The 13,625-nt window shown below is 39.7% G+C and overlaps 1 protein-coding gene across 11 annotated transcripts in view; it reads left to right on the top strand.

Annotated features, from left to right (window-relative positions):
- LOC139952167 (protein phosphatase EYA1-like) overlaps window positions 1-13,625 on the top strand; it is a 168,041-nt gene that overhangs the window by 64,706 nt on the left and 89,710 nt on the right. For 2 of the 11 annotated variants that reach the window (XM_071951181.1, XM_071951179.1), the window contains exon 1: window positions 12,645-12,768. The exons of 5 other annotated variants lie outside the window; for them this stretch is intronic. In XM_071951181.1, the coding sequence (XP_071807282.1) occupies window positions 12,709-12,768 (60 nt within the window). In that variant the 5' untranslated portion in view covers window positions 12,645-12,708. Of the gene's footprint in view, window positions 1-2,966; window positions 3,147-12,644; window positions 12,769-13,625 lie in introns of those variants that run through there. 4 more of the 11 variants (XM_071951178.1, XM_071951173.1, XM_071951180.1 and 1 more) reach the window with 3 other exon arrangements.

Below are 13,625 nucleotides of genomic sequence, written 5' to 3'. Positions count from 1 at the left end.
TTCAACCTCCAGTCAGTGTTGCTCTGGGTCATCCTTTGTTGTTTGGGGGTATCGAAAACAGGGTCACAGACTGCCAAGAGTCTCTCCCACAAACCCCCCAAAATTAAATATTAAAAGAAGGAAGCGAGAACGAAAAAAAAAAAAGGCAAGCAGACTCCAAAGTCAGTTGGTGTGAGTTTTCAGTACGGCTTTCAGTGACTGGTGTAGTTTTACCACGGTGAGGAGTTTGGTTTCGGCGTTGCTTTTGTCCCTGTGTGTATTTCTCTTCATTCAGTGGATGTACACGCTGACACTCGCCCACCAAAGTCACTTCCCCCCTTCCGTTTTTTCCCCCCATTTTTGTTTTGGTTTGATTCTTTTCATCTTAAAGTCAATAGGTAATCTAAACAAAACTTCACAGTGGTTTTTCTTCATTGCTTTTTGTTAGCTGTTTAGTCAACTTCTTTGTGCTCCGCCATAATTTGCTTTTATTTATGCCAACATGGGTCTGATAGTGTTTCTTTACCAGCATTGTTGCACTTGCGGCGATGATTGCGGATTGTAGTGAAACTAAACGATCTTTGTTCAGTCTTTGTGGAACACTTTTGCAATCGTTTATCAAATCTTCTTTTGAGAAAGATTTCACCCCCCAAAACTGTCCAGGTATTCCATTACACCACTGTTTATGTTTTCACAGTGTTACAAATGGTGTGTCCGGTTTGGGTTTTGTTATGTGAGATCGAAGAATAGAAAAGTAATTTAGTTTACCTTGAACCGTTCAGTCATTCTTTTGGGTTTTTTCTTTATTCATTTTTTTTTATGATAAAAAGAATAATTGATACTGTGAATTATGTTTTTGAAGTGCCGCAGTTCCGTTGTGTATACAGATTCTTTATCATAGAGGTAGACATCTTGTTTTCCTGAGGCTTGGAACAGTCTGGCTACTAAATGAGTGATATGAATCGGTAATCATTGTATCAATTGTACACAGGGAACCTAACTTAAGGGATGGTAGCAGGTTGAAGGTCTACATAGAAGTCTCTGACTTCAAGGTTCTATTAAACCACAATTTTGGTACACAGTAAAATATGAGGTGCCCTTTCAGGCCTCAAAATAACGCTTGACGCCCACAAGAAATTGATGTGGTGCCCTGTACTTTTGCTGTTGTGCCCTTTGCAAAGTTCCAACACAAATTAAAAAGAAATATACCCCAAAAAATTAAAATCAAACTCAGGAGGAAGCATTTTGGATTTTCAAAGCCCTGTCCTTGTCTGTCCTTTTGACCTCTTCGAAAAAGTTCTGACAAAAACATACAAACAAAATCCTGTTCCAGTTTTAACTCCACACGAGGAAGTAAAACCACCTCTGAATACCTTGGAATAATTTGTGAAATGGAACCGCCCATCTTAAGTTTCAGGGTTTAATTAAACTGTTGCTGCCGGACACATTTTGTTTTATTGTTGCACGAGGCAGGCTTAAAACTTGGGTGGAAATGAGCAATGGTTCACATCTTGTGGGTTTACTTGGTGTAGCGAGCACCAGTGTGTGTAGGACAACCTCGTTCCCAAGGGTGATCGATCTCGGCACACCATTTTTTTTTCCAGCACGCCTTGCTTGATAATTAACACTGGTATAATTTGAGTGATAAAAATGTGCCACATTTTTATTAGGCGTATTAAGTATAATCCTCTCTACACGTGCCTTTTTTTTAAGTTTGGTAAAAAGAGGCATCAAGTCAAAGAGCAACTGGTCCTCTCTCATTCTTTTTTTTATCTTAAGGAAGCCTAGGACTTTTTTTACCCCACAGTCTACCCGGAACACTTTCACACTGTGTCCCTATTCCTCAGGTTTGTTGAAGAATATGGCGCTTACCCCTAGTCCAGAGCAGAGGTGGCTATTCCCCGGGAATTTGCCAGGGTGGACTGGGGTTCTTGTGAAAAGACCAGCCGTCATTTCCCGGGGGCAACCCTAGGGAATAGAGTAGTGTGAAAAGACCTCATGATTGGTCGATGCTTAACTTCTGACCCTCCCCCTTCCTTCCCACCCAAACAGGTTGCCTTCACCTCTCTCTGACAAGGCTGACCTTACTGCTTCACTGATTCCTAAGAAAATGAAACATAAACATCACTGGCGCTTCCTTTGTGGTGGGCCAACAAGTCACTCCAATCATGGAGGTAGAAATCTAGAATCCTAGAGAAGATCTGGGAGCCTGCCAGTTTGTTTACCCCTGCAGTTCTTGAAATACCAGGGGGTTTCATCAGTGACTTTCTTGCCGAAAACTGCTCCAGATTTTCGTCAATATTTAAAAAATGCTACCACAAGAAATGACATGAACCCCCCCATGTATGTAATATAATTTACCCGTAGAAGTTTCAGCTTCATTAGTAGTAAGTCTTCAAGATTTAGAAAAAAAATAAAAAAATAAAAATCACAAGAGCATGTGATTTCAGGAGAATCCTGTAAATCTGTTGAACATGCTAAAATATTTTTCGTCTCACTGAAACAAATTTCTATTTTAAGAACTTTGTTCACTAATTAAAAAAAAAGCACCTCATTAACAGTAGGCCTAGTATTTTAATGGAAGCTTTCTACCATCAATATCTTTTAGCCTTATAAGTTTAATATAAATCTGTGGTCGTTTGTGTTTTGTGTCAATACAAAAGGTACCCAAACCCTTTCAAACAAACTATTAGAAGGAGACCTCGCTCTATTTCCAGAGTTGAGTAACTTAGTCGGTCTCCTTTCATGACGAGAAGCAAAGAAAGAACCCCCCTGGATTGAGAATGTCCAGGTGACTACTTTCTGGAGTTGTGGGCTGCAGGTTTTGGTCAGCTGATGCTACCTGATCAAGTTTCAGGGTGTTGTCTCTGATCACAGGCCCATTTAGCAACAATTAGAAAGTGACTCTGTACATTGTTTGTTGTATTTCCTCCTTGGGAATGAACAGAGAGAGCTCCAGCGTTCTTAGGCCGCCACTCACACCGCAACTCCGACAAGAAAAAAAATTCAACCTCTGTTGAAAAGCGAACAAATTTTGAAAAAGTTGCCACACCTCACAAACCACTGTATCCTGGATTCTTCCCTACTTTGAAGACAATTCAAACGGGGAAACAAATACCAGCTATTTTTGAAGGGTTCGTTTACAGAAAATGCGACATCTGGTAAAAGTAAGTAAATCACTACTAATTTTGTTTTGGATGGATTTGACCTTTCTTCTATACATTTGTAAAGCCTTCAGAAGTTCTCAAAAGGTTTTGAAAACTTTTAATAGTTTAATACTAGTTATAATATAGTTGAAGTTTACGTTAGCTTTGCTTAATTAACTTCAATCTAATTAAAAAGCAACCATCATAAAATCGAGGAAGAGGATATCTTAGTTTGATGGAAGAAAGAGGCACACCGCTGAATAATTCAATACAGATATTTCAGTGTTTGTCTGTCTTAATATAAACAAAATTGTCTGAGCATGAAATGAACAACTTCTAAATCTGTGTTTTTGTTTTGTTATTTCGGAGCTTGGATACAGTGCGTGCAAGAAATTTAAAAGATAGTCGGTCGTCACGAAACAAAAGCAGAAATCTGGTAGGGTTAACGCTTTTGGAATAATCCATAAATCAAAAACCTGATACCCGCATCAATTTTTTTGACAAATAATTCGAGGAAATTTTGGTGTACATTTTTGCTCTAACATTTGCACAGAAGAGCCTTCAATGTGGGTTAATAAGATAAGAGGAGACATCTGGGTGACTTCAGTAAGCGGAGAAGGAGTGATGATGTATGATGATGTATAATAACACCTCATAACTTATTGTCTGTTTGTGACAATTTGTTTTCGTGAGTTGGTTGGGGGTTGGTGGTAGGGTAGGGATGGGATTGGGAAAACATTGTAACATGTCTGACTTACAGTGATTACCTCATCGAAAGACAACAAAATGTTTTTTTCTACTAACCCAGCAATAATAATAATTTTGTTCAGTGATTCCCAAAAACTTTGCGAGAGAGACAGATAGTTTTTTCCCCAACTGATTGTAGAAAAGTGCTTCCAAAAATTGCCAAAAAATATTTTTTGTAGAAGAATTGTAGAAGTATTGTGATGGCTATATAGTTTAATAAACTGTTGCAACTAAAGGGCTTCTCGTATAGCCCTCCTCCCTCCAAACCTGCAGTATATTTATCCAACCAATTAATGCTTGTTAAATAGCCTCTATGATCAAGGGGTGACAAATAGCTGCCAACACTCCCCCCCCCCCCCCCCAACCATTTGTATCACCACTGAGTTGTTGCTGGTCTGAATCCAAAGGCTCTAGTCTGACTCGGGTATCAAACCTTCCATTTTGTCCCCACTCCTCTCTAAGTCTCCCTCTCAACTCATCCTCACTCAGGTCTTTCTCACAGTGATCACAACTCACCACTCAACCAAACCAAGGTGAGTTTAATCTCAGTGTTTAGCAACGTTGAAAAGATTCTTCTCTACTTTGTACCCCCAGAGTGTATCTCCCTAGGACCTAACGCTGACGGTGGTGGACCGTGATCAAGTAGGGGGGCCGTTTGTCCGTGTGTATGTCCTAGCATGTTTACCGAGTACCGGATTTCACTGTTGTAGAACAACGTGAGACAAAAATCAATGTACGTTCATGTCTGTCTGTCAGAGAAGACCCAGCTCAAGTATGTGTGTCTGTAGCTATATGCATAGGATATCTTTCATTCCCAACCAGTATGGACAGATAGAAACCGTGTATATGCCTAAATAGTGGCTTTTTGATTTTTTGCTACTATTAACCGTGATTTCTGATGGCATCTCGGACCGGGATCAGGTTTAGGCCCTTGGTGGAAGGGTAAACCAGACTGATATCATTGAAGGCAAGGGGACATAGGAATTGAAGACGGAGGATGTCAGATTGAAACTTGATTCGTAGATTTTCAGCGTCGCATTTGATCAGCGTCACGTTTGTTTGGCTTTTTTTTTCTTTTCGACTTCGTTCTGGTAGATGAGTAGTGACGTTTGAAATGGAGCTTGTTGTACTAGAGATGGATTGTAAAGAATTTCTTAAAAAAACAACCTCGAGAAGTATCTTTTGTTTGAAGTGTTCTCAGACAAAGATCAAGGTGGTGTGAAGACAAGTTATGCGTCTTCTAATCTAGTGTTATTAATTTTTTTTTTATGGATAAATCAACAAAGTAATAATACTATCATGTACTGTGGGTTTGTTTTCTTTAATAAAGGAATGGCTCTCTTGAATCAAGGGATAGCTCTCTTCAATCAAGGGGTTGCTCTCTTGAAAGAAGGGATGGCTCAGAAAAGAACCACTTATTGTTTTTCTTTGGTGATTGTTTATCATACTAGAAGATGAAATACTAAACACAGTAGCAGTGCATCTAGCTTACGTACTTCAAAATCTAAGCGTAAGAACGTTAATTGATTTATTCAAAACATGCTCAATTAACTGCTTGATTGTTTTTTATTAAGAATAGTAAGAATTACTCTGATTACAAAGTGTTGCCATGCATAAGTACTTTATGCTCACAACTCTATTCTAACATTGTCTGTAGAAAACTGCAACATTTGCCGACAGGAAAAAGTGCCAAGTTCTTTCCCTCAATTTAATTTTTTTTTATGGAGAGTTAATGAAACATAGACACTTGCTTTTAAACTTTCATGAAAAAAGATTAGCCGCATTAAAGAGGAGCTAGAAATCTAACTGCATTTAATGATTTGATGGCTTGCTGAGCTTGAGCTTCCCCCAGCCCAAACAGCCGGAACTAATCACTTAAACTCCTCCCTCCCCCCTCCTCTGATTGTTCCTCTGTCACCATTCAGTCCAGACCAATTACGTAAATTAAATACGTCCATAGACACAGGCTCTTTTTGAGTCATTTACTGAGGAAAAATGTTGCTTAATACGTGTAATGATTCTTTTAAGTAGTCACATCAAAACATACTGATCGAAATGTTGAGTCGTTAGCCACTAGTTCTTTTCAGAACTAACACTACTCAGAAGAGATATTCATATGGTGTTAAGGCAAACCTGTCTTACCTATTTATACTCACGCCATGCAAAGTTTCAAATCCTTCTAGTCAATTCGTGTTGTTTTGGAGTTGGATCAGCAACTGGAAAAGTCACTGAGCTGTTTCAACACAAAGAATTAAAAATAGTTTTATGTGAAAATATAGGTTTGGCTTGTCAAGCATTGTTTCTATCGTTAATTGATCACAAAACTAATAATTGGTTATTATTTTACCAGTGCATGTTTCCTAGGAGCATACTTTTAGACCAGTCCTCAAACATTCTCAACTCTATGGAGAGCATACAACCCAGATCTGCTAAAAACCAACACATTACTCTTTCAGCCTTTTCGGGTTCTCATTTATACACCTGCCTTAAAAGAAGCAATTTGTGGTTAAGTGTCTTGCTCGAGACATAGGCAAGTATTATGGACGAGATTCAAACCCACAGCTCTCCAAGACTCTTTACCAAGTAAACTTTTATTGTCAATAATGTTGGAGTATTTACCAAAGGTATATCCTCCCTTTAATATAAAGTGAAACAAACTCTCTCTGTTGTTGTTTTTATTTTGCAGAAAGTTGAAATTTTAGGAAAAGTGAATCACTTCCTTGATAAATAAAGAAAAGGGGAAATCCTTGCGTGAGGCTCACTTGAAACAGATGTTTACTAACAATCCAAGTAGGACTTTCATAGAGACCAAGCTTTTTTGGGGGTAAATGTATCACAATTTCCCCAACATGGCCCCCACGCTGATACGCTCACATTGCGGCCGACACGCAAAACACATAGTAATTTGTTTTACAATTTCTCAAAAGCCTTTAAGATAAAACCATATAGAATGCTCCAGATTACCCAGTAGGGTTTTAACAGTTTTAAAACCAATAACAATACACATATACACCAAGTGGAACATATTCTGAAGGATCTCATTTCAAACTCAGCGTGCTTCGGCCAAACCCCAACAAATTTGGGTGCAGACTGACCCACAGTTTTGAAAAATCTTGGGGAGAACTGTGATTTGTATTATAAACACCAAGCTTAAAAGTAATTTTATGAAATGGTTTTCCTGTAACTACAAGAGAAAGCTTTAAGTGAAACAATCCTTGTCAAAACAAAGACAAACCACAATCCCCAATCCTACCCTAAATCATTGCTGGCACTACAGATATATCTAGCTCCAGGCCATGTGGGAAGTTTTTGCAGAGATTTCTGAATGCAAGTAATTTATCAGAACCTCCTACACATTGTATAGCAGTGGTCTAATCCAACAAATACCATTATGTATGCCTCATTACACAAGATAATAAATTTAGCCTGTGGCGGATAATTCATCATCAAAACAAGCGGGAAGAAAAACCACTGCTCTGAGGGGTTCCCCTGCATGGATTTGTGTACAGACTGAACAACAAACTCTGAACCTGTCAAATAATAATATTGCAACAGAACTGCATTCTGCATTTACAATCTCTAAACTGTTCTTAATGTTTCCATAAAAAATGACCTGATGTTTCTAGCTTAGCAGAGTCTTTCTCAGAGCCTTTGAGAAGGACCGTTGCTTAAATGGTCCAATTGCAGGCCATTAGTAATATTTACTTTTGGTTGGTAGGCAGTTTGCAGCGGCTAATGTTATTTTCTGTTTGAAACTTTGTTGTGAAGCTTTTCTTAACAATGGGGGCACTTCTGACAAAATATTTTTTGTAGAATGCTTACACCATCTTTATAACAAGTAAGCTTTCAGATAAGAATTACACCCAAGTATGACTGTATCTACATGTATAAGGTTTTTTTGATGGAAAGTTTTGAACCCTTTCCCATGGCATTATAATATTAGAGACATCTCATACTGACCAAACTCACTCAGTTTGTTTATTCCTCTATGCTTATTTTGCATGTATTTGGTGTTACCTTATGATATTTGGATTGTCATGGTAAATTCTCCATGAAGAGCATACACGTCGGACATTGCGTGCTGAAGTAGAAGAAACGTCAACACGGCCAGGCCATTTGCCGACCCAGTTCTGCATCTTAAGTGGCTAAATTCCCGCCTTCGTTGTTATCAGTCATCATAATTCAAACTCCCACTGTTTCACGGGTTTTGAAGCGCCCCGGCGTTAAGAACAATGCCCACAGTACAGCTTTCACTCCCCTTCCCAACCCACGACGACGTCATGAACACCAGGGTCCCCCGTACTTCGAGTATACATGCAGCAGACGGTAACAGTTCGCAAAGGTCCGACCAATTTGCCCTCAGGTTCTGCCTAATAATTCATCCACAAATATTGAAACAGGACTTCATGCAACCTTGGGCCTCGGTATATTCTGTAACCATGACAGTGAGCTAAAGTACGTTGTGCTCAAACAGCCCTTGTTTAATTGAAAAAAAGGATTGAATATAGAAAACAATGCTTGCTTACTGACGCAAGGTGTAGCTCTCTTTACTCAATTTTTACTATGAAACAGGACACAGTGGTCCATTCAATTTAGTTACAATGAAGGAAAATACAGCTTTCAAGAAGGATCAATACCTCTTTTTTGCTACAGTGTACATTTTTTGAGGGCTTGGAATGGTTTTATTTGGATATTACACAGTTCCACCCTTGAAATATTGAGTCGCATGTTTTTAGCTGAGTGGAATAAATGCTGAAATGGGTTAATCCAGTTCCTGTTAAGCGAATAAAGTGTAGCTGCTCTTGCAAATGAGTTCAGTTCGCTTGATCCTCGTGATTCATTTTGATAAAGTGATTTTCATTTGCACAAATACTGCCGATTAAGTTTCACCCCTCTGAGGCCAGTGATGTAATTTTTTGTAACATTTACATGAAATTCTTGTAGAAGATCTAAGTTGCCATTTGTGAGGAGTAGAAAGTAAATAGAGTAGGGTTTTCAAGCAGTGTGTGATCAGCCACAGCAAGATCTTTCTCAGAAGCCTACAAGAAGTAATTTCATTTTGATAAAAGCCTAGCAAATACCAGTTTCTTTGCTTTTTTAACACTAGTCAGTGGGATCGGTCTGGGTTTTCAATGGCTTCTTCTTGTCTTCATAGTGTAAGTGGAAGTTAAGTCAATTGATATAGCAGGATGCTAAGTCAGAATGGTATGGCGGTTGGTTCGATTCTTGTTTGGAACTCAAAATTTTCACAGTGCTTAAGAAAAACAGAAAAACAGAAAACAATTGCTAGCAGGTCTGGCTAGAACCAAGTTTGATAAGTACTAGTTTCTAGCAGGGCTGGCTAGAACCAAGTTTGATCAGTACTTGTTTCATCATCATCAAGCTAAATGACTCTCCATTTTGAAAAACAATCATTGATGATCTTGCTATTGAAGGACTTCTCTTTATTCTCCCATTGTTTGAATTTAAGTCACCGCCCATAGATTTTGTAAAAATGTAGAGATTTGAACCCCTAACCATTCAAACATAGGTCTCTTCCCCAACATCAGCCACAAAACCACTTGACACATTGCGTGACTCCAATTGCTCCTCAAGATTCAAACCCCAAACCGTTCAGACACAGGTTTCTCCCCAAACATCAGACACAAAACCACTTGACACATAGTGCTTGACTTCCCATAAAGAGTCAAACCCCAAACCATTCATACACAGGTCTCTCCTCCCAACATCAGACACAAAACCACTTGACACATAGTACCTGACTCCTCACACTTCTAAAGATTCGCACCCCAAACCCCCATCATCAGACACAAAACCACTTGACACATAGTACCTGACTCCCCATACTCCTAAAGATTCGAACCCCGAACCGTTCAGACACAGGTCTCTCCTCCCTACATCAGACATAAAACCACTTGACACATAGTGCCTGACTCCCCATACTCCTAAAGATTCGAACCCCGAACCATTCAGACACAGGTCTCTCCTCCCATCATCAGACACAAAACCACTTGACACATAGTGCCTGACTCCCCATACTCCTAAACAATCCACTGACGGCAAACAGTCTCCGCTCGTCTTCATCCAGTATTCAAGACGAGGGTTATATGCCCAGTGCCGCTCTTCAGGCAGAACTCAAACTATTTGTCTAGGCTCCATTTTGAGAGTCGTCAATATTTCTCCGAGGGGGCCATGAATGACAGGGACGTAGTGTCTGAGGCTAGCATTCACCTTGGGTTTGGCTGTACGTGATGGGAGTACTGAGGGAAGATAATAGGGCCATGATGCCAACAATCTGCTGGTTAGTATGCATGTAAATACTGCCCCAAAATATACACTCTGTATTTTGAGTGTATATATTAAAGACATTGGGGAAGTATTATTGGTTTATTAAATTAAATTTCATTAGGTATTGGTATAATAATTCAAAGGGGGAGCTTACACTTTCCATAAAAGATAAATGAGTGCCTACATATATAGGCCTATGTTTAGGAGTGTGTTAAGGAGTATGTTTGTAATATATTTGTCAATTAGTTTAATGATGTCTCTTAAAGAACTTCAACTTTGTGCCACCACCCTTACAAAGCTCTTTTCAATGTGTGTGCATTTCAACTCCACTTCTTGAGTAATTTATACCTTCATCTGGTTAGCATAGTGATTAAGTTCACTTTTCTGAGAGTCCTTGGCTTCACAACCACTATTTTAATGAAATGGAATGAAATTAGTGATGTTTTGTTAGGGATTATTATGTGTGATTGTCAATGAAAACAGGAACTGTATGTTTTTATTTGTGTTGTTGACAACCAAGCCCAGTTTCGAAGTGCTTTTAGATAACAACAAAAATGCTTTGTTCAATATTATTCTTGCAAAAGCACAATTTATCTTTGTCCCAAGTATTAAACATGATGGTGTTGTTGCTGATGTTGAAACCTTCTCAGTGATTCAAGAAAAGTGTCAGCTAGAAGTATGTTAAGGATGAACTTATTGTTGAGGATGTTTGTCTCTTCTTCTTTAGCTTGAAGATGAGTTTCAGAGTGTTTCCACACTCTGATTGGCTGTTACAAATCAGTGCCTATTTCCAATTGGCTATTGTTGGATTCCTTCCCGCATTTGTATGTGGTTGTGTTTTGAGGTGTGTATTTTGTCTACAGTACCTTTGATGTAGGTCCGTTGTTTGTTGAAAACTAATGTAAGGCCACCCTCCCATCTCAATTTAAAAATTAAAGTTTTGATTTAGGTTAAATGGATATCTGACGTTGAGAAATTCTACTCTTACACATTTCAAAATGACTTTCTTATAATTGAATTGTTGCGTTGATTTACAGTCCTCACATTTGGCTTTTTCAAAAATGCATTACGCCTACGTCAAACCGGAAGACTTTTTAAAAGGAAAGTTCTTAGTTTTTTGTCTTGCCATAAATCAATTACCGTAATAGTAAAGAACAATTTGTTACAACACATTTGGCGACAAAATGATTGTGAAATAATAGCCAGACAGATGCCGGCAATGAAAATTGGAGATTAAATTAAAGAATGGAAGAAGCAGGTCTGGCATTAGAGATGGGGCCCAAAAAGGAGAAAAAAACGAATAAGAAAGGAAATAGATGCAAATCTGAAGATCTTTGAGAAATGGTGTTCCTCAAGAGACTGACAGAAAGTGGAAAATTGAGCAAATAAAATATTGAGGCAGGCTCCGCCGCAATCTCAGGCATAGCTTGCGGCAACATTTGAATCATCAAACTGATAAATGTTGGATGCCACGGATTGCCCATGGGTGGAAACGGGGAGGGTAAAAAGGGAGACGGAATAAAAAGAAAAGCAGGATCTTGCCTGAGTCGGTCCTCCCCCCCCCCCCTTGCCGCGGTTGTCGTTGGCCCTTGTCTGGACCACTCCATGCCAACTCATCCCAGAGGCACGGCGTGCTAATTGCCGAGGCTGAATTGTGACTAACGACGCTTGGGGCTAAGTATATTGGGGAGGCGTGTTGGCAACGAGGGGCCAATGAACAGGGTAGCGTAGAGACCGCACAAAATAAAAAAGCAAAAAGAAAAGAGAGAGGACCAGAGGGTCCATGGAACAGCACAGCGCCCTAGAGGACTAAGCTGGTAATTATGGACGCCCTTTTCTAGCCATGCTAGTATGTACAGCCTACAGGCGTTCTTTCCCCTGTGCTTACTTTCTTCCAGTATTTGAAGCTCCCACCCTGACAATGCTTTATTGATTTCAGACGTGTCCTCTCCCCCCCTCGTGCCTGTGACCAAAATATTTATCATTGCCCCGGACTGCGGTAATTAAATTTTTGTGGGGTTATTGTCGGGGGCGAGTTCATCTGCAAGCCGTTCGCAAGTGTGCACACGGGGAATTGGCGCGGCTCACCGCATAATAGCCCGCCCGGTTTTAGGCTGTGTGTCGGGGAGGTTGAACTGACATACCCTACCGTGTGTGCACTATATAGGTGTGTGCAATACACTAAGTGACTCGGCCCCTTCACATTCTAAAGTCTTGGCCCGGTGAATGCAACATTGTGGCTAGTGTTAATAACCAATTGTCAACACGGCCAATAGACGCTTTGTGGGGCGATTAGCACCCGACCGTAGCTCCAATCTCTGCTATACAAAACAACCTCCCAGCAGTAACCCATTCTGATTCACATGTGCACGCTTCGCCACACTCCACCATACAAATGTGATTTTTCCTTTGATGCGGTTATTAAGTGACATGCACGACGGACTCCCATGTATACGAAGTCTCTGTGTTTGAGACTGATGACAGTACATCATCTACTCAGGAATCTAGACTCACGGTTACTCACCAGCGCTCGCATGGATAACTCAGCATGATACATGTTGGTTCCCTTCATCAGCTCATACCACCCCAAGATTGCTGTTTTAACAAGGTAAACAGATTTTCCCATATTTCTACGGCAATATTGTCATTGCGATTTTTTCTAGGCTCTGGGCCAGCGGGCTCATCGAGTGACAATGATAGATTGAGTGTTAACAAGTCATATAGTAGGTTTAGTACAGCGCTGTCTAATCTATCATGTTTGGACTATAGGGAATGATGGCAAAGTCGTATGGCACACATCTGCATGTGTGTCATGCTAATATAGCATGGGTGCTTTCCTTACATAAACACTTGTACACAGACACTTTGTCAGCACAGATTGATACAGAGTTTATGATGAGACATGATGATGGTAGAAATCGCACAGTTGTGTCTAAGATGGGTTTACAGAATTAATAAAATGTGTCTTTAGCTATGGGTGTACAGAGTATATACAGTTGTGTCTTAGCTTATGGTCTATAGAAGTCACACAGTTGGTCTTATGGTCTACAGAGTTCATAGAGTTTGTCTTTAGCTATCGGTCTTTAACTTTTGGTTTTTAGTTATAACACGGTCGTAACTAACACGTGTTTCTTATGTGAAGGTCTGTCAAAATCACACAGTTATGCCTTAGCTTATGGTCTACAGCAGGCCTGATACTTTGTTTGTGTCAGGGCAAGACAAATCTTCTGATGAAAACGGCACCTGAACAAAACCAAGAGAGTCATCTTGTTAGGTTTTGCTGAAAATGAAACATAATAATGATGATTTAAAGCATTAAAAAAGGTTTAGGAAACGACACCATAACATAGGGCTCAAGTGCAAGAACAATGTGACTTTATGCAGTCAATTTTCTCATCACTTAAGCTGTACCTCTCACTTGCTAGTACATCCCCTCCTCCAGTCTAACATGGGCCTATCAGTAAC

This window comes from Asterias amurensis, chromosome 20 (assembly GCF_032118995.1).
Source record: "Asterias amurensis chromosome 20, ASM3211899v1".
Taxonomy (NCBI): domain Eukaryota; kingdom Metazoa; phylum Echinodermata; class Asteroidea; order Forcipulatida; family Asteriidae; genus Asterias; species Asterias amurensis.
Note: the sequence above shows the minus strand (reverse complement) of the source record. Positions and strands in the feature narration are given on the sequence as shown.